The sequence below is a fragment of the Solanum pennellii genome, chromosome 11 (genome assembly GCF_001406875.1).
Source record: "Solanum pennellii chromosome 11, SPENNV200".
In the NCBI taxonomy this organism is placed as follows: domain Eukaryota; kingdom Viridiplantae; phylum Streptophyta; class Magnoliopsida; order Solanales; family Solanaceae; genus Solanum; species Solanum pennellii.
In genome coordinates this window covers 65954644-65982392 of record NC_028647.1, presented here as the reverse complement: position 1 = coordinate 65982392, position 27749 = coordinate 65954644, and the positions used below count along the sequence as shown (strand labels likewise).

The window sequence follows — 27749 nt, the reverse complement described above, 5'->3', positions numbered from 1 at the left end:
GATTTAGGTTAATTCCATTTCTTTTTGTTATATAAACAAAAATCTTAGTGTTATACAAAATTGAAGCAAAATGGATGAAGAATTGCTGGAATTGCAGAGACAATTTGAATTTGCACAACAAGTAAAATCTACTGTTCGATTATCAGACCGAAATGTTGTCGAATTGGTCCAGAAACTTCATCAGCTCCAAATCATTGACTTTGATCTCCTTCATACTATCTCCGGCAAAGAATACATCACTCCGGTACCATTCGGTCTATCTGACTTTTTTTTAAAAAAAAGATTGGATTTTTGTAGTTGTAAGTTGAAAATCATTCAAGATTTTTTTAAGAGTAGCGATGTATTGTTATGTTTGTAAATAACTGTAGTTATGTGGGCGTGTTATATGACTTGGTAGCAGTTGAGAATTGAAGTGGTGGCATAAGGGGTTAATTTTATCTAAATTTGTGAAAAAAAATGTGATTTTTATGGTGCTGATATTTAGTTCTGCTTATATATGTGGATTTTGTGATCTTTCTTCATTGGGTGTTGTTTAATTGTAGTTATATATGGGTGTATGTTAGGAGCAATTGAGGAATGAAATTGTGGCAGAGATTAACAGACTAGGACGTGTTTCGATGATTGATTTAGCTGATTCTACGGGGGTGGACTTGTACCATGTTGAGAAACAAGCTCAGTATGTAGTATCCCATGACTCATCCCTCATGTTAATTAATGGGGAAATTATTTCGAGTACTTATTGGGATACAGCAGCTGAAGAAATAAACGAAAGACTTCAAGAATGTAGCCAAATTGCCATTGCTGAAATAGCAGGACAACTACAAGTTGGATCAGAGCTAGTAGTATCCATTCTTGAACCTCGTCTTGGGACTTTGGTAAATATCTGTCTTTTTCTGTGTAGAAATTTAGGGTTGACGTTATGTGATCAAAGTTTTGATATGTTTATATGGAATATTTAGATAAAAGGTAGGCTTGAAGGTGGGCAGTTGTATACACCCGCCTATGTTGCTCGTGTAAGTGCAATGGTCCGTGGTGCAGCTAGGGGTATTTTTGTCCCAATGAACACAACAGCATTATGGAACTCCTTGCTGACTTTACTGCAAGAGATGGATGGAGCTGTTGGTGTTGCTGTTGACACTTCATTTTTCCAGTCCTTGTTTAATGGCTTAGTGAAAGAAGGCGAGATTCTCGGCTCTCTTCGTGCAGGAGTTCATTGGACACCTTCAGTATGTGACCTAATTTATTATGTATTGAATTTCATTCTCGTCTTTGCACTCTTTGTTTGTGTGCAATAACTTTGTTATTCTACCTTTGCTCCATTTCTTCAGGTCTTTGCCATAGCACAAAAGGACTGTGTAGATTCCTTATTTTCGCAGGTGGGTATCTGTACTGCTCTGCTATTAATGTTGGATCTAAAGTTCTAGTTACTTTGCTTTGACATGAATTTTTTTCCGGATGTGGTCCAGTAGTACTTGTTGCTGCACCTTGTTTCTTTGAAGCATTTAAATTAATTCCTTTATGAATTTCTTAACAGAAGTTATTTTTAGTGGCTACTTTTTTTTTGGCTGTATTCATTTATTTTTGTAGTTAGATGAAATCTCCTGGACAAGTTCAAACACCTGAATGTTTCTATGGCTTTGCGGAAAAAAACAATCACCTAGATGCTCTTACCTTTACTGAGACTATATATATTTTGGCTTGAGAGGCATATACATTTTATTAGAAACGTTATCTTGAGAAAAAGTGAGCATTTGATGCCAAGTGATTAGAACAAAAATTTTGCGTCCCTCACAGAAAGAAAACTTGGTATTATATATAACCTGATAAAGCTTTCGTAGACATATCGTTACCAATTAGAAGACAATTCTTTAATCTCCAAAAAAAATGTTCTCTATTACCTTCCCGGACTTCTAAATGTTTTCTCTATTTCTTCCCAAACTTCTTAATTCTTTCTTCTAGAGTCTAGACTATATAAGATATTGATCTTCTTATGGGATTATATATATCCCTTTGTTTTTGGTAATGCAGAATTCTTTTGTTACTTATCAAGCTCTGCAAAAACTCGGGATTCCACAACCTTCTCAATTCCTGCAGGTATTTTGCGTTGCCTTTTCCTAGTTGCATATGTTCCTTGAATTTTTATCTAATTAAGTTCTGGTCATGAATGCCACTTTAGTCCAGATATCCAGATGGTATATCTCTGGACTCAACATTTGCTCACCCTTCTATAATTGAGATGCTGGATGCCGCTGTTGAGGATGCCATAGAACGTAATAGCTGGTAAGGGTCCATAAGTGGGAAAAGTTACTTTCACATACTTAATTTAGAAATGTGCGATGGACTTAATCTGTAAAAGTTGTCTCTGTTATTTGTGCAGTTCTAATCCATCTGAACGTATAAGTTGGATTTACCCTTTTGAATGTTCTTATGTTAAAAACCATAAAATTTCCTCTTACATAGAACATAGTACCATCCAACATCTAAGTTGGTAATTTGAAAGGAACAAGTGGTACTGTTTCATACTGTCATTTAATTGGGATGTGTACAGAGTAGAAAGATGACATCTGTTGACACTTTTACGAACAACATTTTCCGAAATATGAAAGCGTACGCACAGCCTGTTTGTACAACACATTTAGCGGGTTGAACTTCATCTATGGTTTCTTATGTATGATCTATTTTTATCAGTTTGTGCTCCTTTCAACTTAACTCAATATACGATCTTGGCTTGGCCACGTAAAACTTCACTACAGTCCCTGCATTGCAGGATAATGCATAATTTGACATTTTGGGGATTTTAAATTGTTGCAGGATTGATTCGCTTTCAGTTTTACCCGCTTCCTTTGGTAGCCAAGATGCATTTAAGATTTTGTCATTATGTCCATCAGTTCAAGCAGCACAAAAGGTGATGCTTCCTTGTTCCTCTTGTACACGTATCTTAGGTTTTATCCTTGTTGTATTCATGTGCCAGTGATTCTCACGTGGGTGTACTTTTTTGCAACCTTTTTTTCGGGATAATGCAAACCTTTGTAGCATTGGTTCTGCCATGAAGCAGAACCATTCCAAATATGTAGTGCATGAGAATTGTGCACTGACAATTTATAGAGAGAATTATTTTCTGACGTGATCTCATAATCTTGGTTTTGCTTTTTCAGTCAAATAGAGCACTTATCTTGGGAGATACATATATTTTTAGCAATGGGTTTGTCAAGGTATTGTAATAATTTGTACCACTGTTTTTTTTTCATTTAAAAATGTAATCTCCATTCAAACGTTGTATTGCTAAGCTTCTGTGGAAGTTCTGATACCTTAATTTTGTCTCTCTTTTTTGGGTATAAAATTTCTTTATAGGATCTGTTTGATCGGATGGAAAAAGAGATGGAAACATTAACCATTCCAGGGCTTGTCGGTTCTGGCCCTGTAGATGAGTTTCGTGTTGCTAAAGATGCTAAAGTTGGATATGATAATAGCACCATTGAAGTAAATGAAACAAGCAGTGATGCCGGTATCAGCAAACAGGCGTCGGAGAAAGGATCTAAGAAGAAAAAAGGAAAATCAGGTGGGAATATTAAGATGGCGCAAGCTGAAACAGGGACAGATAACCAGGAATCTGCCCCAAGTAAATCTAAGAAAAGCCAGAGGAAAGGTAAGGTGTCATCTGGCTCACAAACGTCAGAATCAAAGTCAGGTGTTAGAAATGATGAGGACAGTGTTGGCGGTATTTCTGAAGACTGGGTAATTCAGAAGATTATATCTCTAAATCCTGACTTTGAAGAACAAGGTACCGCGAGATTACTCTTTGCTCGAGTATTGTAGCTGTCTAGCGGTCTATTCCTAACTGCCCTTACTCTCTATTTTTCATTTGTTTCACCACAGGTCTGGATGACCCGGAGATGATTCTGTTGCCTTTAGCAAAACATCTGAGGCCTTTGCTCGTCAATTCATGGAAGGAACGAAAGAAGGCTGCTTTCACTGAAAATACCCAAAAAATAAAAAAACTACTTGATAATTTGCAAAAGAAACTCGATGAGGTAAGTTATGGATATTCATGTCTACTCCCACTATGATGAGCATTAGATACATAGTCCGTCAGCTTTGATTCCTTTGGTCAAACTCTCCAAACTCCAGGTGACCTGTGTGATTCTGTGCAAAATATTTTCTCTCACTGCAAATTGCCGACACCTTAAAATAATTATTTTTTTATTTCAGAGAATGATGTACTAGGATATCTTATTTCTCGGTGGTGGAGGCACCCATTAGAAAGTGGTCTCATCTGACACACTTCACAAAAAAAAATCCTTGTATATGTGGGATGTGGATTCATTTTCCTAAAAGTCAAAACTATATATACAATAGGCCAACACTGCTTAAAGTAATACTAAGTAAATGTCAATTTGAGTGAGAAAGACAGAAAGTAAAGCCTTAACACCAACATAGCCCTAGAGCCCGAACCACTTACAAGCCAGCCAACAGTGCTTGCCTAAAATCCTGCATTCTCCATTGTTCATTCTGCCAATGATGTCATACAACTGCTTCTGTTCTCTTTGTTGGTTTCTACATACATAAAAAATTCTTTCCTTGAGCAGTCATGTGGTCTATTTTGATTTGTGATTTGATTCCTGGTTTTCTGTTGCAGTCATTTTTAAACATGCAGCTTTATGAAAAAGCCCTCGATTTGTTTGAAGATGACCCATCAACTTCCGTAAGTTCCTCAGCTCCATTACCTAGTAGTTTCTCCAGTTGTACATAAGTACAGAATTTAATTATAGTTTCTCTTTGACGCATAGGTTCTTCTACACAAGCATCTATTGCGAACTACAGGAACCTCAATTGTTGATACATTGTTGCTTAACCTGGTAAGACATGCGAACTACTTCTTTTATTGGTTTTATTAGTATTGGTTTTTGCGAACTTAAAAGCCCCTTCCTACCCCCTTCTTTTATTATTCACTCAGGATATGCTCAATAAACTAAAAAATGGAGTTCCGGTTGAACCTCAAGCTCCCGAATCCATTTTACTTAGCCCTGGAGATAGAAGCGCTCTGGTAAATAATATTTCACTTGTTCTTCTGTTATAAATACATCGACGCACTTCGAATAATTTCTACTGTTGATATTGATGTTTATGACTCGATGCTATCTAGGCTAAGAGTCTGCCAGGTAGTATGTCAGCCAAGGCCATTGCAACAGTTGAAGCTTTAGAAGGGAAGGTCAGTTACTATTTTCTCTCTGGTGCCCATGTAACAGCTGCCAACTGTGTGAAGCCCCCAACCAGAATTTCTTTGCAAACCTTTTTGCAAACCATATTTCCATTTAAAGCATCAATGCCAAAACATTTACTCTTTACTGCAGCATGGATATTTCAAGTCGATGGAAGGAAATAATATCACAATTCACGGGACTTGTTACTTTTACTTCTGAAGTCAATGTTTGCTTGCTTCTGTTTCTTACAAATGTTTGCTCGTCTCAAAATCACACTCTTTTGCTTTTTACTACAATAATGCTCTCATTTGCTAGGAATACTCATCATCTGTGTTGCATTTTTTTACATTGCCGAGTCTTAAGTAACTTTAAGATCTTTCAATTGGCAGCGGGTGGAATCATTTATGTCTGCACTGAGAGAAGTTGCCGAGGAAAGGTATTCTGTATTCTTCTACCTCCCACAATCCGCTTAGTTTGCCCCTATAATGAACAAGAAGAATGATAATTAGTCTGGAATATTTGCAGTGGATTAGCTTTGAAGAAGCTTGACAAGAAATTGGAAAGAACCCTTTTGCATTCATATCGCAAGGTACCAATAAGTCTTACATGATGTGAACCTTGAGTGTTGATGAGTTTTCCCACTGAGTATGGTTGTGAATAAGACTTTTCACTTGAACACAATTATGCAAAGGCTGGAGTCTCGTCTTTCTTTTTACTGCATACTTGAGGACTCTTTAGTTATGCTTTTAGTACTTGGTTGATCATATAGAATTATTGTTTTCTTTTTGGTTGCAGCATTTGACATCTCAAGTTTCTGCTGAAACGGATCCAGTTTCCCTCTTACCGCAAGTTATATCTCTCCTTTATGTACAGGTCTGCCCTAACCCCCTCCTTCTCTCCGAACCACTTCTCTCTCTCTCTCTCTCTCTCTCTGTGTGTGTAGCATTATCATCCTTATAGATTATCCTTATCACTCTTGTGATATTTACTCCTTACGATACATAGGTTCATGGAAAAGCTCTTCAGGCTCCTGGTAGAGCCATTTCAGCTGCTGTCTCTCGGTTAAAGGTACAATCCTTAATCTTTTTACACAACATACATTTTTTCATCATTAATGAAAATATACGGTGGATTATGGAAAGATGACAGTATTGCAAATTATCTAAATTTGCTTGTGGTAACCATCCAGCGATGTTATGATGAATAAGAATTTTGGATGTCCCTCGCTCCTTAACAAAGCTATGTCGCATATGGTACTCATTTCTCACCAACTTTAAAAAGGACAACAACCAACCCAATGTAATCCCACAACTGGGGTCTGGGGAGGACTTTACCCCTACCTTGGGAGGTAGAGAGGTTGTTTTCAATAGAACCTCGGCTCAAAACTAACTTAAAAAGAAGCTTGGTATTACTGAGACTTATTGATCTGATGAATTTAGACTGCATTAATAAAAACTAATGTTACCATCACCACTTCTTTTCAGGATAAATTGGATGACTCGGCATTCAAGACTTTGGTTGATTACCAGAGTGGAACAGTGAGCGTCTTGGCTCTAATGGCTGCTGCAACTGGGGAAGTGAGTTATTCCCTGTCCTTAGGATTTGATATTTTGTTTGTTGTATAAATAAACAAAAGAAAACTGAAGAATTTTAGTCCAAGAATGTTACTCATTTGTTTCATTTTGTGTTTTGTCTATAGGAGGAAGATTGTACATCTGACAGAATTTTGAGCAAAAGGGAAGTGTTAGAGGAATTGATGCCTGCATTGAAAGGATTAGTGCTAGGTACCTCACAGCCACAAGCATAGATTCACATTGCTCTGGTGGCCAATAAATCATACAGCTAGCTAGTGATTTTATTATGAATTTTTAGCTCTTAAAGACTTTTAGATGTTGTGTGTACCGGTTTTATATGAAGTTTGCTGAATCAGTTTACATAGATTCTTACAAATAATACTCTTGTGTTTTTACCTATCGAGAAAAAATAATCTACTTAGTCTAATGTAGTCGTTTGTTTTGTTATATTGGTATGATGTCGTGTATTTAGTACCAAATTTGTGCACGTTCACAGAGCATTAAATTGAGATGAACCCATCTTGTACTATAGATTATTACTTAAAGAAATAGGGGAAGTCATCGAAAAATACTTTAACCATGGGCTGCACATGGCCTAACTAATAACCAAAGCATAACAAATTTACAAGTTCTTGAGCATCACCAATTATTTTCTTGGATGCTTTTACTCCATAATGTTTTTCTAGAAGCCAAAAAAGGTACACCATCACAGACTAGTTAGAAACAAGACAATATACTCGAAATTAACTTGCTTTTTATTTTGATTGTGCTTCTAATTTTCTTGTTCTCTTTGTACCACAATGTTGGTGATTGAAGAACAAGCCAGTTTCCACAATGTCTTTTTTCAGCAACTACTATTCTATCAACAGTGCCTTAATGATGGCATTTCCACCAATGAAATTCTGAGAAATACATTTCTTTCCGACTTGTGACGTCTAAAAGATACAAGGAACTAAACGACTAAGACAACTCTAATTTTAACAATTGCTGCCAACAGCCCAATCGAGCAGAAACTACAGGTGATCTACCTGGCTCCTAGATTAAGGAATATATTGAAAATGTACAGTTATGAACTGGCGCTCCATATCAGTGTTGAGGTAAAACAGGTCTTTTTTCCAACATTTCATAGTGGACGACAAAATTATCCTGCATTGAAGTTGCAGCGAGTTAAAACACTGGAAACTTGATAAAAACTGACGTGGCACTTGAGGAACACAACTTATACACGAATTCAAAACTATATCCATACCTTACGGATTGTCTCCCATGTGTTTGGATCAAAACAAATGTAAGACCCTCTCTCATATGCATTCGTCTTGACAAGAGGCTCCATGTTGGCGACCCTCATAAACCACAACCGATGTTCTCTGTGATAAAACCATCCGCGGTTATACCTACACACAGAAAATGTAGACTGCTATTATCCAGACTCCAGCTAAGCACTTGGCACATTGCAAATCCAGAAGGTCAATACGCAGTAAGGGGAGTAATCCTATTATGCAATAGCTGACAAATTAGCTCTCAGGAATACAGTAGAAAAAATATGCACCTAAGAGCAACCAATGCTGTTAAGAAACAGAAAACATACAGTTCATTTGCAGCATACAGTTGCGCTTCATCTTTTGGCATGCTGTAAAACACAATGGATCCTGTTATTATTGGATTGAAATTTCATAATCAAGGAACATTACCAGTTTACCAAAAGACTTGCCTGTAAAATATGTAAAACAAAGTATCCAGCTGAAACTTTGAGAAGTATGCTTGCTGCATCCAGAATTAAAGAATATTTCAATAAATAAAAAAATGAGATCCAAATAAACAAAAATGCAAAGGAAGCTCACATTTAAAGGTGGGGGTTGCTTCGCATAATAACATTGGGGTGCAGTAAATTCTGGATCCCCTTTGGCAGGCTCATCAGACCATGGGGAACCAAAAGTCTTGTACAAATTCTCAGCAGAGTTCAAATTCAAACCAAGTGTTGTTAGATCAATTCCAAGTGCAAGAGAAGTCAAATCTGGATCGTTCATCTGTATTACACTTAGCAAACCAAGTATACCAAACGGGTCAGGAGCAACTTGGGATTGCATGGACTTTAAGCTGTATGGCTGACTTAAAGAGGACATCTGCTGCAACCTGAATTGGGATGGACCCTGATGCTGTTGGTACTGCTGAGCCTGAATGAGCTGATCATATGATCCAATACCAGAAACATTACTTGACGAATTAAGAGGCCGTAATCCTATACCGGGAGGTCCACCACTCTGAACCCAAAGAAATTTTAAAAGAAAGTTAGCAAACCTGAACGAATGCACCTCTTAACACACACACAGGGAATCTAGACTTGTTCTATCTTTTGACCAAACCAAAACTCCAGTTTCAAATGTAGTTCTTTTTCTTGCTTTCCCCTTAGAGTCAAGAGGATAAATTCTGCTTTATTGCTGATACACAGCAACTGTTTTGAAGAAGAACTATTTTTTTTTTGAAGAACTGCTGATTAGCAAACTAAGTACATAAATCAAACTTCCGACAGTCAAAACAGCCAACTCAAGTAGGGAAGCACTTAGGAAGAAGAAGATTTAACAATGGACCAACCACGCACACAAAAGAAAGATAGATGGAAGGCAGAAAATGTGTTGCAAACATCTTCTTTACAACAATCTTTTGTTGGAAACTATGTTGCACAAAATTTACGGGTTTGACCTTACTCCGAAGAAAGTAAATGCTTCCAATCAGATAGGGTTGATAAGGCGGAAAAGATCCAGCATAAAAAAAGAAGGGGATTACCACGGGCAATTCCAAACACAATAGGATCACTTCTGGCAAGACTGAACTCTACAGACTTGATGGAGAATAAAAGAACTGAACTTACTCCTAACAAACTTACAGGAGAAGCTAAAACATACTCCATACAAAATATTGAAGTAACACATTTTAGTCTGTTATTCAGCAAGAGGGGGTTATTTCCCGTTATACGCGATGTGGCATAAAAGACCGATAAGGAAGCATCAACAAGTTGGGACTACATCATCTTTTACTTGGAGCAGACAAGACAAAATAGTCTCCCCGCCGTTCCCTCACCCCAAAACAAGGATTGGAACAAAACACAATAACAGATCATTAAAAAGAAAAAGAAAATTTAGAGTAATGCACCTGTTGATGATAATTGGACTGCGATGATTGGAAGACATCTGGACCATGTAAACTCAGCAGATCCTGGTTGTTTATATTTGAAAAGGAGACACCGGTACTACTAACAGATGGAGCATGTTGCAGCTGCGGCTGCGGACGATGTGATGAATATGTTCCACCCAAATTAAAACCTGTGGATCTTCCCATCTGCACCATTAGATCGAGGGAAGAATCAGCAGGCTGAAGCACTTACTATATAAGCTTATGGTTGTATAAAATAGCCTGTGAAGTTACAGAAATTTATGCTTACTGAGAAGTGTTGCTGTTGCATCATAGAAAGAGCATTATCATGAAGCTGCTCTTTCTGGTGAGGATCCATTGCATAATCAGCATTCCCACCTTAGCAAACATGAAAGCAATAGTATCATTAGATTCCTGGCGTGGAAGAGAAACCAGCAAAACCCTTCCCCCCTCCACACCAGCCATTCTCCACTACCCCCTTATCTTCCGTGGTTCCATCACCCATCCAAAAAAAGAACTCGTTCATACCATAAAGCAAAGAAGACATTTACAAAATATTTTTCCTTGTAAGTATATATTTCAAAAAATTTAGGCAGAAATAACTAATAACACATCCATAAATCCGGAAACCCATGTCCCTTGCCTTTCCTTCTTAAAGGTAAAAAGAGCTATATGTCAAAGCCAGGATACTCATAATAGAGGGGAAATCTGAGCTTGTTAGTTGACAGCAGCTACTGTCATCAGAATTTGTGAACTAGCAATCCACCTATATTCAAGTGAAGAAAAAGATGAGTTGGAGAGGCTGATTGGTTATATACTTGCCAAGGAGAGATATCGATTTCATGTTTTTTGGTACAGCCAAAGGGAAGTAAAAAAAAAAACTCCCTTCTCCATTCTATCCTATTAAAAACATTAAAAGTCTGTCATGGAAGGTTACAAGAATCTCTGATTTCATGTCAACTCCTCAATTACGGAAGGAACAAGGTTCCACAGTGTCTTCTTTTTACTCCCTACTCATATCCTTACTTTTGTGATCCGAGCTAAAAAGTGCAAACAAACATGTATATCATATTACAACTTGATCATCCAACTCAAGACAAATTGTAAGAGCTTTGTGCATTGAAAAAAAGCACCTTTAAATCCTGGTAAAGCAGGAAAATCTTCATTTTGAATGCTGAATTCCTGGTTTTGCTGAACAATAGGACTGATCCCTTGTTTTCGCAAAGAACCTGAGAATCCTGTATTATCAGTATTTTTTCTAAACTGTATGATAAAAGCACTAGCAAAGAGTTTTTAGAAGGAGGAACTTTAATTACCCATTTGTCCTTGAGGTCCTCCAGCCGAACTAGGTCGACTGCTTAACTGAGGGAAATCATTGATATCAAAAGGAGATCCATCATTTGAATTTACATCATTCAACAATCCCAAAGAATTAAGGTTTCCCATTGCTTGGACATGGTTTTGAGCTAGTGGACCACCAGCAGAATAGGAATTTCCTAACATAGAAAGTACCTGCGGAGAGGCTGATTCCAGATACTACCATTAGCACTAGAGGATTCACCAACCTACAAACAGTGGGTGTTACGCATACCTTAACCTACTTATCTAAACACAACATCTCTATGTGAAATCAATGACAAAAGCTGCAAATGACATCCTTATGTGAATGCAATGACCAAAGCTGCAAGAATTTCTAACAGACCTATTTAGGTACTCAAGTTGAACAAAAACCAAAACATAGTTTTTCAATCCAAACAAACTTATTGACAAACAACAAGACCGTCAAACAATTTTTTGACCTCTTACTGTCGCACTACCCCTACTATTTTCTTCTTCTTTCAAGCCATAATTCAGAAATTTCGAACAGAAGGTCGTATTATTTGTATTGCAGCTTTTCCTTACTTTTACTTCTTTTTTTTAATGGCATAATTCCTTAATTGATGTAGAAGTCCAGTTTTGATCCAATATGTTATGTTTTTGGACAGAATATACGCTTAGCACCAGTCCCACACATACCTCATGTGTGTGAGACTAGGTAGTAAATTACAAGCCCACCACCCCTCTTAATACATACATACACACACACACACACACACACACACACACACACACACACACACACACACACACACACACACACATATATATATATATATCACTTCTAGTCCACAAACTTGAGTAGGTTATTATATGTTTTCAAATGTAAAGGAGGTTTAATAACTCAAATACTTGTCATATGGAAAAATTCTCAAGAAATATAGGCTGAAGTTACAAATAAAATCACCTTGTAGAGTTTGGTCAAAGAAAATAAGAAAATATATTAATAAAACCGAAACAGCACACAAAACTAGAAATTTTTTAAAATCTTATAATATCTCCATTTTCCTTCCAGTAAAGATGACCTGATATAATGTGGGGAAAAATATGTCTCAAAATGAATGATAAGGAAAACTGGGAAAATCCATGATTCCAATAACTTCATCCACCAAGGTTTGCGGCTAGCAAAATTAGCACATACCACATTCATTTTTACTACATTGGAAATCATAACTTCAAAGCATGAAATGGTGCAGCTGAAAAAAACAAAAGCATGAAACTAGCTGAGGCTCTGCCAAATGTGAGGAATATCTCGTTAATAAGTTTTTGATGAAGAAAATCTCTTCAATAATTGTGGATGGTAAAAAAAAGAACCAGCAAGAAGCCAAAGGAATTAACTGATGCCAGAGGGAACCATCAGTAATTCAAGCTAAAAAAAATTGAATAAATAAAATAAATAAAAATTACTAGTTGACCAACAGAGAAAACAAGGGAGCTAGCAAACTAGAATATGGGAATCAGTATCTATTCAAAGCTAATTTACCTTGCTGAAGAACACCACTCATTATCCTATTAGGTCCTTGAACATTTAAATTTCCGGAACCGGCATTGGCGTTCATATTTAACCGTGAAGCAAGATTAGTCACAGACAATCCTGCAGAGCTTATGCTTCTGCCAATGTTGCCCCCACCAACAATATTTCCCACTGAATTGGTCATCCTTGGGCCTGCATTACCTAAAATTTGGGATACCCCAAGACCTGGCACAGAGCTTCGATTACCAATTCCTGCAGAAGTTGGGAGAAGCCCAGGAATAGAACCTCCAACGCCACTAGCATTATTGCTATAGCCCGCATTACCAACAACACTCATACCACCTCTACTTGTCATTCCAGAATGAACGTGAGAATTGCCTTGAGATATCTGCAACACAAATACTTACAGACACATAAGATATCCAATACAAGGAAATATCACCAAGGCATATAACAGAGAAGAAAACAAAGAACATGTCCAGAATAAAATTTAATAAATCCATTTCCAAAGAGCAAACTGAATCATTTCCAGAATTAAAACCCCACGCCACCCCCACCCCCCCTAAAAGTTAACCATCAAGGTTTCCCTCCTTTCCTTTCCCACTTGGGTAATATCAAATACAAAAAGATGGAATAATGATGAGAGAAATATTACACAAACCTGAGAAAGGGAAGCCGGAAGATTGTTTGACGAAAAACGACCACCAGAAAGGTTATTTCCAGATTGCTGGACACCACTGGGAGGGACGGTATTTATTGCTGTGTTTCTTGAACCAAGTGCTCCGTGCATGTTAGCAATGTTGAAACTCCCATGAATATTATGCAGCCCCTGAATACTTCCTGTGAGGAAGAAGTTTATTGACAGATCAGCATAAGTATGAGAAAGTAATAAGAATCCAGCTTTAACTCACCAGAGTGATGATAAAGAGGAGAAGCTGCACCAGATTGAGGAGGAAAAGAAGAAGGAAATGAGCGACCAGTGTTGTCAGAAGGATTTGAAGCTGATCCCTTTAGAGAAGACTACAACCAAATAGGAAATACATTATGAGTGGACTGCTAAAAAATTATTCAGCTTAGAACAGCCCTTTTTCATGGATGAAGAAATCATCTAAAACTATGTCATCCAAGACATCTAATACACCAGAGAGAAAGGTAATCAATCAAATAATAGCAAAAGTGGTCCATAAAGCTGTTCAACTTCCCTTATTCAATCATAAACTCAAATATTCAACCCCTAACTGTCCTTCAGCATAATCAAGCACTCATGACATTAGATCTTAAAATTGCTCATCCAACAAAAGGAGCTGGTTTCTGTGGAGTGATATAATGCATGCATGCGATGAAAAGCCAGCCATCCACAAATGGCTAAGAATATACATTCACCAAAGATGCACCAAACCTAAGTTATCTTCAACAGGACAAAGTCCTTAAGAGAATACCCAATTTAGGATGTCCGCTCATTTTCCCAGTGAATCAGCCTGATCTAGAAATTAGTCTTGCATAACTATTGAAAGAAAATTTGACCAATTCCACATTAAGAGGCCCTACTGTCACATGCTGCAACAAGCATTGGACAAGAATGCTTAATTTCAATTAAATTGGGACAACAGCAAGATGCTTTACAGTTATCTACTAGATAGGTCAACGCCGTAACTACATAATATGGAAGATCAGTCAAAGTAACAGCCGTGAATACGAGGGTAATTGTTAAATCTAGGAGAGGTGGAGATTAGATTCTACCAGCATTGACCAACTTCTTGTACAATATCAGCACCTAGTCCTTCTTCCAAGAATAGGAAAGTGAACAGAAAAGGGCCAACTAAATACAAGAACAGAACTGAAATGTACAACAACAACATACCCAGTGTAGTCCCACAAAGTAGGGTCCAGGGGAGAACAGAAATAGCAGTATACAAATAGATTTTATCAAGAAAGATAAATACATTGGGTAATCCTGACATTGCAGAAATGTCAAGATGTCATGCAGAATTTCTTCCTGGTTGTACAGCAGCTTCCCTTATCCTTTTCTCCGGAAAGGTTATGGGAGAAATTATTGGAAGCCTTTCCAACGAGTAAATACCTATTATCTGAAAAGGAGTATGATTGGACCAGCCAGTCAAAAAGTATTATTTATCTCTAGAAACGAATTGAGTGAAAAAAGAAGGATGAAAGCATCAGAAAGTAATCAAAGAAAAACTTAAGCCTGGACAGATGCCAAGAGAGAGCCACGAAGCATAAAAACACAAACTTCTGAACATGCATAGCATATGACGCAGTGAAAGCCAGTTTTCATAATCAAGTTCACCACTTCAAATTCTATTTAAAGCACTAAATGTAAAAACGTGCTCTCCCACCTCAGTCAACAGGTTTACTCTACAATTGTGTGAGTAGAACAGCATGCTACTCGGTGAAACAATGGAGTAGTACACAAAATGGTGCAGTCACCAAAAAAGTAAGCAACAACTAAACAAAAAAAAGGTATTTCAAAATTTCCCAGCATGCAACAGGTCACTCCACACACAAATTAACAACTTACATGTGCACATCATAAGAACTAAATTATGAAAAACGTGTACTTCCACCAAATTACTTCCAGATTGTTCCAGGAAATATAATAACAACAACTAAAATCCTTTTTGTTTAACTTGAAATTCACAGCTTCCAATAACTAACATCATTTTTTTTTCCTTTTATTTCTTTTCATAACCGACTTCTAATATTCGAATTTGGTTGAGAGTATTCCAAAACTTCCAATCGAATAAACAAAATGTATATATATCCATAACAATGCAGCTAAACAAAACACAAAACATCACAATTCTGAACTCAAATAACTGATAAAAGTAAAACTTAATCACATAACATACTTCAATCGACCAAAAAACAAAAACTAACAATTCAACAGCGCTAACTAATCTACACTTGCCGCCGCACAGCGCTAAAACAAAAACTAACAATTCAATAGGTAAATTGAAATGAAAACTAGGACAAAAGCGAAAAGCCCTAGATGATAAGTAACAGTAAGTACGAACCCTGACGTTTTTGCAGGATAAACAAAATCTACAGTTTCATATATTAACAGATAAGTATGTATAGATCGATGCTCAGATAAAGAGCGAAGGAGAAGAGATTACCGGGGAAGAAGAGGTGCGAGCTACTGATCTTCGTCAGGTGATTTTGATGAGAGAGAGAGAGAGAAAAGGGGGAAATGGAATGAAAAGGGCCAAATATATAAACACTTTTCAAAACCCAAAACCCAAAAGCCCAACATTAGCAAATACCATTTTCATCTTAAAAGTATATTTATTCCATGCTATTTTATACTCCTATAAAGTTTTATTATTACTACTACTATTAATATTATAAGGAGAGTGAAATTATTTTGACTTACTATAATTTTTACATTTTGGGATAAGGATAGCGTATATCTTGACTTAACTTAGTTTTTATATATTGTGTAATTTTTCATTGACGTAATATCTTCAATCAGATAAAATTAAAATAAACGTGAAAAGGGATTAACATGTCAAAATTAAAGGATATTTTTAAAAATATATATTGTTTTTATATAAAATTCACATAATTATTTTAAAATAATTAAAATAAAAATATAAAAAAGATAATGAAAGAGAAAAAATATATATTATTCAAAGTGAGGAGGAGGGAGGGGTATATTACAAAAGAAAGAAATTAAATAATTAAATATATTACACAAGATAGAAATTTAACTAATTAATATATAGGCATACAATCCTTATTTCATTTTTATCTCATTTTTCACCATGTCAATTAATTTATTAAATTATATTATATATATATATTAGAAGAACAACAATTCAAGAAGTTGACCCTCAAATATCCATGCACTTCTTAATAAAAGTCAATTAATTTAAATTCAAATCGCAAATCATCAAACCAAATAAATGGGATAGAAATAGTTGCTCCTTAAATGAAAATTTTAAATTGATAGTATTCAAATAAGATGATATGATTTTAATTGTTAGCGTCAACTACCTTCATAATTACTATCAATGTAGATGGAGTACTATTAAGTGAACCTAGAGCTAATAATACACAAGGGAAGCCATCATATTAAATGAAATGATAGATTGAGCAAGTTCTTGAATTATTGTTTTTGAAATAAAATGATAATCGAATTGGAAGAATCCTGATGAATGTTATGGTAAACAAAGCCATTATGATCCAAAAACAGTAAGAACATTAATTACAACAAATTACAAAATCTTAAACATTACATTACATGTATTATTTTCTTGCTAGCCAACTTAAAATTATTTTTCTTCTTATTATTATCATTCTTGGTTGATCCAGTTATTGGCTGATCATTTCCTGGTGATGATGAGTCATTATTTTGGCAAGATTCATCAGATGAACTGCACAAATCTGAATTGCCTGAAGTACTGAAATATATAATTAAAAAAATACAAAATTAATGGATGAAAATATGATCCGTTTAATATTAGTTCTGTAGATATTGGATTGATGTATAGCTTAAATTGACTCTTAACAAATTTTGCAAAGTATTTTTCAAAAATGTTTCTTTTAAAAAAAATTGATATGTTATTTTAACTTTTCAATAGCTAAACAGTCTAATAAATATATAATAGTAGATATGTTAAGTGTTGCTTTTACTTACTCTAAGGTTAGGCCATTTTTGTTTGACAATGAAGCAGGGACTGGTCCACTGAACTTGTTATATGCTAAATTCCTGAAAAGAAATTAAACCAAAATTATTTATCATAACAAGCTAATTAAATCGATCGATCAGAACTTGTTAGTTACAATTTTTGTTTTGACCAAACACCTTAATTTTTTAAAATAAACCGATTATTTAAAAAAAATCCTTTTAGGTTCTAAGAAGATTGACCAAACAATTGCTAATTAAATCGATCAGAGTATGATATTTTTATACTAACAGTTCTTTAAGATTCGGTAATGTGCCAAAAAAATCAGGAATAGGTCCATCCAAATTGTAGTTACTCAAATCACTGCAATTCAAGAAGCACAAAAAAATGAGAGTAAGAAATTAATTTAAATAAAAATATCCCTATTTAGGAAGAAATGCATTTAAATTAAATTTGAAAATAAGAACAAGAAATATTACATTGTCTCAAGAGCATCCATGGAACTAAAATCTGGAAGTGATCCTGATAGATTGAATTTACTCAAGTACCTGTAAATTAATTTTATTTCAACAAAAGAAAACTACATTACATAAACAAAGCGCACTTTGAAGCAACAATAAAATTATCTTCGTGTGACATATATATCACGTATTCAAATCATAAAAACAATTACTAGTGCTTGAATGCGATCTTTTTCTAGACCCTACGCAGAATGTTTTGTATGCTAGATGGCGTATATTAAAATGAATTAAATTTTACTTACAGTGCTGTAATGCGAGGTGGATCACTGCTGCTACAATTGATCCAATCATATGTAAAAGGTGATGGAAGACAAGGATCACCAATCCAGCCTTGTAATACTTCAAATTCCTTTTGCAAATGATATTAAAGTCTCCACTATATATCAAAAAAATAAAATAGTACGTCAGTAAGTGTAATAACCCATATATAACTCAACGATGTAAGAAATATCAACATATAAAGTATTTAACTTAACACTGATGACATAATTAAATGCATAGTGTTTTCAAGTTATCAATAGTTATTATGGTCTATGGACAATTATCTTTTAGGCATTCTTTTATACTATCAAACGTATAGAAGTCAACTCATGATTAATTTATATACGTTGAAAGCGTGTTAATGAATTTACACAATCAGATAACTATAATTAGTAACATGAGATAAGTTATGTGCTACAAGAGACTAAAAAGAGAGTGTACATACCATCTTGGGTGTTTGTTCCATCAGTCAATGCATTACTAGTAGTGAATATTTCCAAGGCATTGATAAGAGGAGGAAGTGTTGAATTTGTGGTTCTCACAACAGAAAAAATAGTGGATGGTGAAACACTGACATTGCTAACATACATTTGAATAAAATCCTCATAAGGTGGCAAAATTGGTTCAGAGATAGACTCAGTGTCTTGAAAAATTCTAAATGATCTTGTTTGGTTGTCATCAAGTTGAGTTACTTCAGAGAAGTACATATTCATGTAGATAACACTATCAATAGGAAGAAAATTCATGTTCCATGATACTTAATGAATTGTTTGTTGAAATTGCATTTTGTAACACTTGTTGTGGGGGTTGATCTCCATGACTAGTGTCAATTGTTGTGGCATCACTAGTGAGTGTTTCTATTGAACTTCCAGAACCAGGAGCCCATATTCTGTCATAGGGATCATCTGTGTTCCTGTCCATTTTGAAAAGAAAAAAAAAAAACAAATTTGTTACGTACAACAACAACATATTACGTGTACGTAATCCCACAAGTAAAGTCTACATGGGAGTCTAAATGATGAATGAAAATGAATCTCACATCAGGCTCCCCTTGATCTAGCTTTTAGGGTTTGAGTTAAAAACGATGTAGTGTCAATTTGGCTAAGTTAGGTCCAAGATCTATTTAACATGGTATCAAAGTCAGAACCCCCAATTATTTGAGCCTCAAGATAGATTGTCATCATCATAATGAATACAATACCACATCAGTAATAATCGAAATTTCTGACTTCACAACTGACTAATAACGCTAAATAGAAGTACTCTAACTAACACAAAGAGAAGCAACAAGATAACATTGATGTATGGCTAGGTAGAATACTTTACCTGATAGTTTTATTGGAACCAAAAGCAACTCTTCTTCTCAAGAACAAAGCATGATTATCATCAACATGACTATACATAGTAGAATCCAAGCCACGAACTTCAAGTGCTGAGATAAAAGGGAATTGATTTTCCTCTGTCTGAGCAAGACACACAGTAAGGTAATCGCCTTTAACGACATAAATTGTCTCATAATATACAAGTTGATCACTCATAGTTGTCACAATGGCCCAATGATTTCCATCAAATTGAAGTGCAAATGATGGTGGATTTGATTTCCCATCATAATTTCCATAGTGAAAACTAGCTCGAATTAGAACTTTTCCACCCTTTTCGATTTCATCAATTAGGAAACAATTTTTGGTCCTGCTTGTGAACACTCTTAGAGTGTTCATTACGTGTGATATTGAGTTGTTGGATGGTACAACATGAGATTCTCCATTGGCTACGTAGTCAACATCTCCTAACCAATCTATTGAAGTTTCATGATCAGTGTATGCTTCTGATGATCCACAATCTAGGCTCACAAACACTGCAAATGAAAAGCAAGAAAATAAATAAATAAATCAAGATCAAATAAACAAAGATAACATAGAAACAAGAGTACTATTCCTCTATCGTTAACCAGAGATCTCAAGTTTAAATTATGGGAATTGAAAACCTTTTAATTCAGTATAAGCACATTTACGCCCCTTAGTAGACCTAGCTAGTGTGAATTCAAATTAATTAGGTAAGCACGTTTTCAATACCACCACTGTTAACTAGAGGTTTTGAGTTTGAATAGCAAAGTGTTGAAAATCTTTTGATAATACATAGCTTTATCCCCAATATTAACAAAAATTTTATTTTCCAACCTGAAATTTCCTATTGAAAAAATATTCCGTAACTTATTTTCATAGATATTTTGATTGAATTACCGAAAAAATAAAAATAAAAATGTTTCTATATAGAAAAATTAGGAAGTTTCCCACTATTTAAGTGAGAATATGTTTCCAATCATGCATGTTCCTAATGAGTTTGTTAAGTGGCAAATGAGTGCAAAAATCATATTGTATAACACAAATTTAGATTAGTACACAAATTTTCCACTGATTTACGATGGAAAGAAACTTTGTTTCTAGTAATGGACATATATATATATAAAGATCAAACACGAATTTGGATTAGTACATAAGTAAATTTTGATACACCTTAGTTGACGTATCTGATACGAATTCAAATTAATTGAGATAAAAAGGTTTCTATATTAAGTATAGAAAATAAAGAAAGCTTACCATCAGCAGAAACTGAGAAAACAGAAAGAACTAAAATAAGTAGGAGAAAATGACTACTAGCCATGCTGCTGAGCTATAGAATAATGAACTCAAGCATAGAATTAAAAGACAATGAACCATAAGGTTTACTTTATATGGGAAATATTGTGTAATTAGATGGAGTAATTATTAAGTAGGAAATGGATTATTCTTGACCAGCAGCTTAATGGCTATCAAGTAGCAAAAGTTGACCCTCTATTTTTGGGTTGTATTCTCCTTTTAATCATTCACACACTAGACAATTTGTATCATGGAAAATCAGGCGGATCGAAACTAGAATTTAAAGTTTACGAATTTTGAATTATAATCCTCACAGTTATTCGATATATCATTAAATATTTATAAATATTTAATGAATTTTTTAATACAAATATAAAATACTGAGTTCGTTCACCTGTAATTATTGCTATTTTACCGATCGATCTATCCCTCTTATCAATTATTTTAATTAAATCAATCCTGTCAAACCTGGATTGCGGTCCAGAGGTGAATTGCTCCACCTTAATCAAATACATCAGGTTGAAATCCTGGGTCTGTAGAAAATTGTTTTGAAAGTCTATCATCAGAATATGATCGAGGCTCTAGTATGAACTCCAAACACTTATTTAATATTGTAATTCATGAATCCAAATTAGTTTAATACGTAAATATTTGGCTAAATTTTTATAATTCATACTTACACATGTATGAATTATTTGGCTAAAGAGAATATTTAATTACATCCAGAAATTAATATTAAATCATAAGAAGTACCATGAAACTAGGTAAGTCAACGGTAAACTCCATAGCATTGGCTTTATTTTACTGCATTGCCGTTGACTTAAGTAATTAATGCGCGGGAAGTCAACTAATATGCCAGATAATATACAAGACATGAAAAGTTTGAACTCGTCAAACTATGCTGCATGCAAATAATGGACTGAACTCAACCAATAAGTAAAGGTATCGTATGAGTTTACGTATATAGTTTTTATTCAAATTACATATATATATTTAAAAGATTTAGTAAATATATAATATAAAGATTTAATTATGAACCAATTGTTATTATACATACTTTTTTGTTCATCATTACTTGTACTACTTTACATATTTGATAAACTAAACATGTAAAAGTGGACAAAAGAAGTATGAACTTTAAATCATTATAAAAATTTAAAAATTTAAATTTTAAATCCGCGTCAAATCTTTTTTGCGTACATGCCAATTGGGCAGAAACTTATAAAACGACGATGACTTTTGTGATGTACGTTAGTCATCCCTATAATTATTATTGGGATGTTGCGTACAACGTGTGAAAGATATTGAGGACAAAATTGCTTTGACACTTCATATACATTCTTCATAGCTATGACACAACTTGTAATCAGAAATATAGAATATTTTACAACAAGTGTAAGTATTAGTATAATATTCAGTTCATTTTATTAGATTTTGAAATAAATATATCCTTATACTCATATACTTATAGGTTTGGACTAAATATTTAAATTTTCTTGACATGGTATTAGACTCAATATTAGGTGAAGCCCTTATTAATTTTTTGACCTTGAATCCCATTTTCAATGTAGACATTATTTTTGGAACCAAAATATATATCGTGACTTTTTATGTAATTTTCAAATATGTAAATTTTATTTTAAAATCAATTAAAAAATTTTAACATCCAAATTCGTAACTTGAATTTGACTCCCAAAGTAATTAGGTAGCACTTCTCTGGATATTATAAGGATTTGGTGAAAGTAGTTGGGAGTAAAATTGTTTTCTTTGGCTATCGATAACCCCAATAATCACCTAATCAAAGCAATTGTTTAAAAGACAGATTATTAATTTGTCACTTTATCAAACAACAATTATTTGCAAACATATCCCTTACTGAGATTGTCATTTTTTAAAAAAAGGAAGATATATATATCAAAATAATGTCAAAATTAATTATTGGAATTTTATCTAAAAATTTATAATATACTCTTATAAATTTTATTGTTTGATCTCAATCTAATATTCCTCCTCCTTTCACCATAGGTGAAATTTTCTGGTTAATTTTTTTTCTAATTGTCTAACTAACGGGTATTTTAAATCAATTATTTTTATAATAATAATCATGATAAGTAAAATAGACGAAAGGGAGTATGTCCTTTATATTATTAAAACTTGTATCAAAAGAGACATTATATTTGAAGCAAATAGATGTGCAATAGTTTTAAAATTTTGAATACAAATTAAATAACAATGTCCAAATAAAAAAAAAACTAATCACTACTTGAAAATGTAGTTATTGAAATTGGAAAAGGGAATTTATGATTACTAAAATTGAATACAGCAACATATTGCCCACATTCTAATTTTTCCTTAAATAATGGAGAATCTTTGAAAATTTACTATCGAAAATGTTAAATCAACTTTAATGATTTATATTAATCAGTCACAACTTGCATCCATTATTGCAGAAGGTTCTCTAATGAGAAAAGTGTCTTTGAATTTCAATATGGTACTAATTCTTTTTTATCATAATTTTAAAATATATTTTGAATAAAGAAATATTGCGAGTTGTATTACTTTTTAGGTAGGTTTTAAATATATATAATTTATTTTAAATATTTAAAGATCTTATATTGAAATTCATGAAAAAAATGAAATTGTTCAATTCTCAAAATACAAATAATATCAGATAGACTGAGACATAGACAGGTATATAAAAATTATCGATTACTTGCTACATAAGATTTTAATTTAATAAGAAATCACCGAAATTTTTAATATTTTATTCAAATATTGAAAAAGTCTCATATTACTACTTCTTTCCCCATTTTACCTTGGACTATTTTCCACAAAAGTCTGCTGTAATAGACTAGTAACACAAGTTCCCTAATTGGTGGAGTGGAATACATCTACACTCTTAAATTTGTTATTGAAAACAACATTGAAATATATAGTCATTATATCGAATTATCAATAGATGAAATTTGTAATAACAAATAAAAAGTTGGGATAAAAATATGCGTTATACATATTAAGATATAGCAAGAGAAAAATACACAATTGCAACACATATATCATCGTATACTATTATGTAATAACTAATATAGTATACAAATACTCATTTGGAAGATAACTTTTTTATTTTTCTAATACTCACGCTTTTTGTCACGTGAACATCAACGTTCAAGGAGATAAAAAGCGAAATTTTAAATTTTCTATTGTCAACGTCAGAAAATAAACCGTTTTATATAACCAAATTCAAGGGTAATTAAGATCAGAAATAATAATTCGAGCCAAGTTTGGAAACCTTTTTAAATATATCGTTTTGCTTATTTCACCAAACACACTTACAAATAAAGAAAATTATTTTGTTTGACTATGTTCTAGGAAATTGTCAATGATACTACATGAAGAGAAGACACTTTTTTGTTCTTTATATATTGCCTAGATCTATAGCTAATTCATGAAACACGAGTGTTGAAGAAATTTCTTTTCTATCTAATATAATAAAAATAAATACCAAGAGAAAAAATGTCTCCTAATTATATTTTAGTAGTTATATGCATTTTGCTATCATCTTGTAGTTTCTATGAAACAAATGCCCAATTGAGTGCTAATTTTTACTCAACTACATGTCCAAATGTTTCAAGTATAGTCCAAAATGTAATTCAACAAGCTTTACAGTCTGATGCACATATTGGAGCCAGCCTCATCCGTCTTCATTTCCATGATTGCTTTGTCAACGTAAATTCACTCTTTCTTATTACATTTTTACGCATAATTTGTACTACTCGTCAGCTCATTTTAAGTGACATAATTCTACTTGTTATATCACAGGGATGTGATGCTTCACTTTTGTTAGATAACAACTCTACAACAAATATAGTAAGTGAGAAAGATGCAGCTCCAAACACAAATTCCACAAGAGGTTTCGACGTCGTTGACAACATTAAAACAGCTCTCGAAAGTTCTTGCCCTGGCGTTGTCTCTTGTGCTGATATTCTTGCTCTTGCTGCAGAATCCTCTGTTTCTTTGGTACGAAAAGAATGTCACATTTCTATAATTAAAAACAATTCAATTTTAAAATTTTCCTTTTACCTTTACTGAAATGATATACAAACACAAAAATGGTTTAGACCAGACTTTTTTTTCAAAAGTCTTCTTTTTTTTCTTAAACTTTATGTCGTGCAGGCAGGTGGTCCTTCATGGAATGTTTTATTAGGACGAAGAGACAGTAGAACCGCAAACCAGGCTGGAGCTAATACATCAATTCCTTCTCCTACCGAAGGATTAACCAACATTACAGCAAAGTTTACTGCTGTTGGCCTTAATCTTACTGATTTAGTTGCCTTATCTGGTAATTAATCAATTGGCTCTGTTCTGATTACATATCCATTTGGGAAGTCCAACAATTTATTAATTAATTTCGATAAATCTTTGTTATTAGGTGCACATACATTTGGACGTGCCCAATGTCGTGTATTCAGTGCACGGCTTTACAATTTCAATGGCACAGGAAATCCAGATCCCAGTTTAAACACAACTTATTTGGCAAACCTTAGGCAAATATGTCCTCAAAATGGCAGTACAACAGCGTTGGCTAATCTTGACCCAACCACATCTGATGGTTTTGATAATAATTATTTCGCGAATTTGCAGAACAATCAAGGGCTTTTGCAATCAGATCAAGAGTTATTCTCATCAGCAACAACTTTATCGATTGTGAACACATTTAGTAGTAACCAAAATACATTTTTTCAGAGCTTTGTTCAGTCTATGATTAATATGGGAAATATTAGTCCGTTAACGGGTACCAATGGGGAGATTCACTTAGATTGTAAAAGAATCAATTGAAGCAAATAAGTTTTGATGATTAATAGATTGTTTTTGCTTTAATCATAACATACAGGATGCTTACATTTCTCTTTGCTTTGGCGTGAAGACTAAAATTTCAGCACTTAATAATGCTTATCACCACACTATTGCTTATCAACTATTTACAATCGGCTAATTCAAATGGACTCTATTTGTAAAACGTTAAATATGTACGGTGACTAACACTTCAATACCAAATTTTGTTGATTGTTAGAATATGTTTTCCCCTTCCAACTTTACAGTCGATTATCTTGTTTACTTATAACGAGTATAAATGTAATTGAATCATCATTTTTGGGGAAAATTAAGGGTCAATGTCTTGAGTCATCTAGTTTAGAATAGTATAAAATATGTATCTAGTGTACACATAATATATATAGTTTACATATCTATACACAACATATCAACCAAAGTGTATATGTAGTCGTATACTTTATACATCATATATATAGTATACATACCTATACACAATATATCAACCAAAGTGAATATATAATATACATACCTATACACAATATATCAACGAAATGTATAGGTATTGTATGTACTTTAGCCATGTTGGTAATCCTCGAATAACTCTGCTTGAAACCAAATGACCCCGTAAAACACAACTTAAATCCTTTACTCTTACACATGTGACTTCTGACTTCTGAATGCCCATTAAAGAAAATGATCTTTTATGACCACTTACTAATTGAATAGAAGCAAATGATTGTTTCGATCTTTTAGATGAAAAATAAAAAATTTCTATCATAAAGACATGAAATTGAAAATAAGTTTACAAAAAAGGACTACAAAATCAAATCTTCCATGTTGTAATAATACTAATGATATTATGCTGAATTTAATTAAATTACAAGGCGCTTGGCTTTTTACATGGAAAATGAAATACAACAAATTTTATAAATTAAAGTATTTGTTTCCAGCTGGAGATATCCCTCCAGTTGTCCTAAAAATAAAACTAAAAAAACAAGCACCTTCCTTTTGATATTTGATTATTTTGTAGTTTTCCTTTATGTCCATTTTTTTGTCCCTAAATTCTTTCAACTATGTGTAGCCATTTGTCCTATATTTCTCTCTCCATATATATATATATATACATGATATTTTTTCCTCTTATTTTAAGCCCTAATTTGATTTAGTCCTTAGTCCCTTTGAAAACATCACAAACCTATTATACCAAGTCATAAAAATAGTCATGTGGCTAAATAGGTAAGAAAGTTCACACGCTTTTAAAATATTAATTATATATTTTTGATTCGACAACTTGATTATTCATTTTATTATAATAGGTAGATTAAAAATTTCAAATAAATAGACACACTAATATGGACAGGTCTATTCTAAATTTAAATTTATTAAATTTTATCTTTAGACTTTTATCGAAATTGTAGGTTCAAAGGTACTACTCCTTTTACAATTTTAATAATTTTTCATATATATTAAGATGTACAAAATTAGCTTTAATAAATATATTTACCCATAACTTAACATTTAAAAAAACTAGGTAAAAGAGGGAGGAGCACAAATTCATGAAGGTATTCCTCCCTCCCTACCAGATATGCCTTTGCTTATTGTATAGGTACATATATACAACTACAAAATTAACATATGACTTATGAATTTAATTAAATTTAATAACTTTAATTAAAATTTAATCTGTTAATATTTTTACAAAGTCATAAAATACTTATAAACTTCAAATTATTATTTTAACTCTATATCAATTAATGTAGTGTGATGTAACTGATAAAATAAAATATTTTGTACATATAAAAACGTAAAAATTCACATAAAAACATCAGAAATAATTAATATCATGAATAGAACTATAACATATTTGATTGAAAGACCAATATATGTTCGTTGATAACATACGTGCATATAAGAAAAAGATTGATGGACCATTTCAACTACCACTATTTTTCTTGTAAGTGGCTACCATGACATACACAACCTTTATTAGATGCTTATCTTTTTATATATTTTTTACAATTAAATTTTAATGTGAACAAGTATTAGATTATATAACATTAGACATATCCAATGTAA

The 27749-nt window shown here is 33.4% G+C and overlaps 3 protein-coding genes, 1 non-coding gene and 1 pseudogene across 7 annotated transcripts; 3 read left to right on the top strand and 2 right to left on the bottom strand.

The window, feature by feature from the left end:
* The first annotated feature begins 10 nt into the window (after positions 1 to 10).
* Positions 11 to 7202, top strand: LOC107004958 (E3 UFM1-protein ligase 1 homolog). Its single transcript, XM_015203395.2, has 20 exons — positions 11 to 244; positions 564 to 875; positions 960 to 1226; positions 1329 to 1376; positions 2029 to 2094; positions 2177 to 2280; positions 2812 to 2905; positions 3156 to 3212; positions 3352 to 3781; positions 3877 to 4031; positions 4637 to 4702; positions 4788 to 4856; positions 4955 to 5044; positions 5144 to 5209; positions 5591 to 5637; positions 5727 to 5790; positions 5997 to 6074; positions 6207 to 6269; positions 6686 to 6778; positions 6901 to 7202. Exons 1-20 carry the CDS (start codon positions 71 to 73, stop codon positions 7006 to 7008), a joined length of 2451 nt encoding a protein of 816 aa, XP_015058881.1. The 5' UTR covers positions 11 to 70; the 3' UTR covers positions 7009 to 7202.
* Positions 7203 to 7509: 307 nt separating this feature from the next.
* Positions 7510 to 16022, bottom strand: LOC107004829 (probable NOT transcription complex subunit VIP2). Of its 4 annotated transcripts, none has more exons than XM_027913185.1 (15): positions 15911 to 16022; positions 14720 to 14863; positions 13688 to 13796; positions 13438 to 13616; positions 12786 to 13164; positions 11242 to 11448; positions 11059 to 11154; positions 10215 to 10303; positions 9926 to 10111; positions 8909 to 9036; positions 8617 to 8812; positions 8487 to 8539; positions 8325 to 8405; positions 8025 to 8169; positions 7510 to 7921 (listed from the first exon to the last, which is right to left on the bottom strand). In XM_027913185.1, the coding sequence occupies exons 2-15, from the start codon at positions 14735 to 14737 to the stop codon at positions 7862 to 7864; spliced, it is 1926 nt and encodes a 641-aa protein (XP_027768986.1). In that variant the 5' UTR covers positions 14738 to 14863; positions 15911 to 16022; the 3' UTR covers positions 7510 to 7861. The 4 variants fall into 4 exon arrangements, with proteins under 4 accessions (XP_027768986.1, XP_015058689.1, XP_027768985.1 ...); XM_015203203.2 differs by having other exon boundaries at positions 8364 to 8405; XM_027913184.1 differs by having other exon boundaries at positions 8617 to 9036.
* On the top strand, positions 13688 to 13768 carry LOC114074986. The gene has a single exon (XR_003575363.1). It is a non-coding gene; the product is annotated as a small nucleolar RNA snoR35 (small nucleolar RNA).
* A 1006-nt stretch (positions 16023 to 17028) lies between the features above and the next one.
* On the bottom strand, positions 17029 to 20979 carry LOC107004064 (annotated as a pseudogene).
* A 3330-nt stretch (positions 20980 to 24309) lies between these two features.
* Positions 24310 to 25741, top strand: LOC107004136 (peroxidase 15-like). Its single transcript, XM_015202375.2, has 4 exons — positions 24310 to 24566; positions 24660 to 24857; positions 25014 to 25179; positions 25270 to 25741. The coding sequence occupies exons 1-4, from the start codon at positions 24354 to 24356 to the stop codon at positions 25674 to 25676; spliced, it is 984 nt and encodes a 327-aa protein (XP_015057861.1). The 5' UTR covers positions 24310 to 24353; the 3' UTR covers positions 25677 to 25741.
* Positions 25742 to 27749: the final 2008 nt, after the last annotated feature.

Bases quoted from the DNA above. Each gene is read 5' to 3' on its own strand.
- LOC107004958 (XM_015203395.2), top strand. From the start codon at position 71: ATGGATGAAGAATTGCTGGAATTGCAGAGACAATTTGAATTTGCACAA. The intron at 2,095-2,176 runs GTATTTTGCGTT...ATGCCACTTTAG, and splicing joins AACCTTCTCAATTCCTGCAG to TCCAGATATCCAGATGGTAT. The intron at 4,857-4,954 runs GTAAGACATGCG...TTATTCACTCAG, and splicing joins ATACATTGTTGCTTAACCTG to GATATGCTCAATAAACTAAA.
- LOC107004829 (XM_027913184.1), bottom strand. The intron at 11,155-11,241 runs GTAATTAAAGTT...CAGGATTCTCAG, and splicing joins AGGACCTCAAGGACAAATGG to GTTCTTTGCGAAAACAAGGG. The intron at 8,540-8,616 runs GTGAGCTTCCTT...TTCTGGATGCAG, and splicing joins AGCAACCCCCACCTTTAAAT to CAAGCATACTTCTCAAAGTT.
- LOC107004136 (XM_015202375.2), top strand. From the start codon at position 24,354: ATGTCTCCTAATTATATTTTAGTAGTTATATGCATTTTGCTATCATCT. The intron at 24,567-24,659 runs GTAAATTCACTC...GTTATATCACAG, and splicing joins TCCATGATTGCTTTGTCAAC to GGATGTGATGCTTCACTTTT. The intron at 25,180-25,269 runs GTAATTAATCAA...CTTTGTTATTAG, and splicing joins TGATTTAGTTGCCTTATCTG to GTGCACATACATTTGGACGT.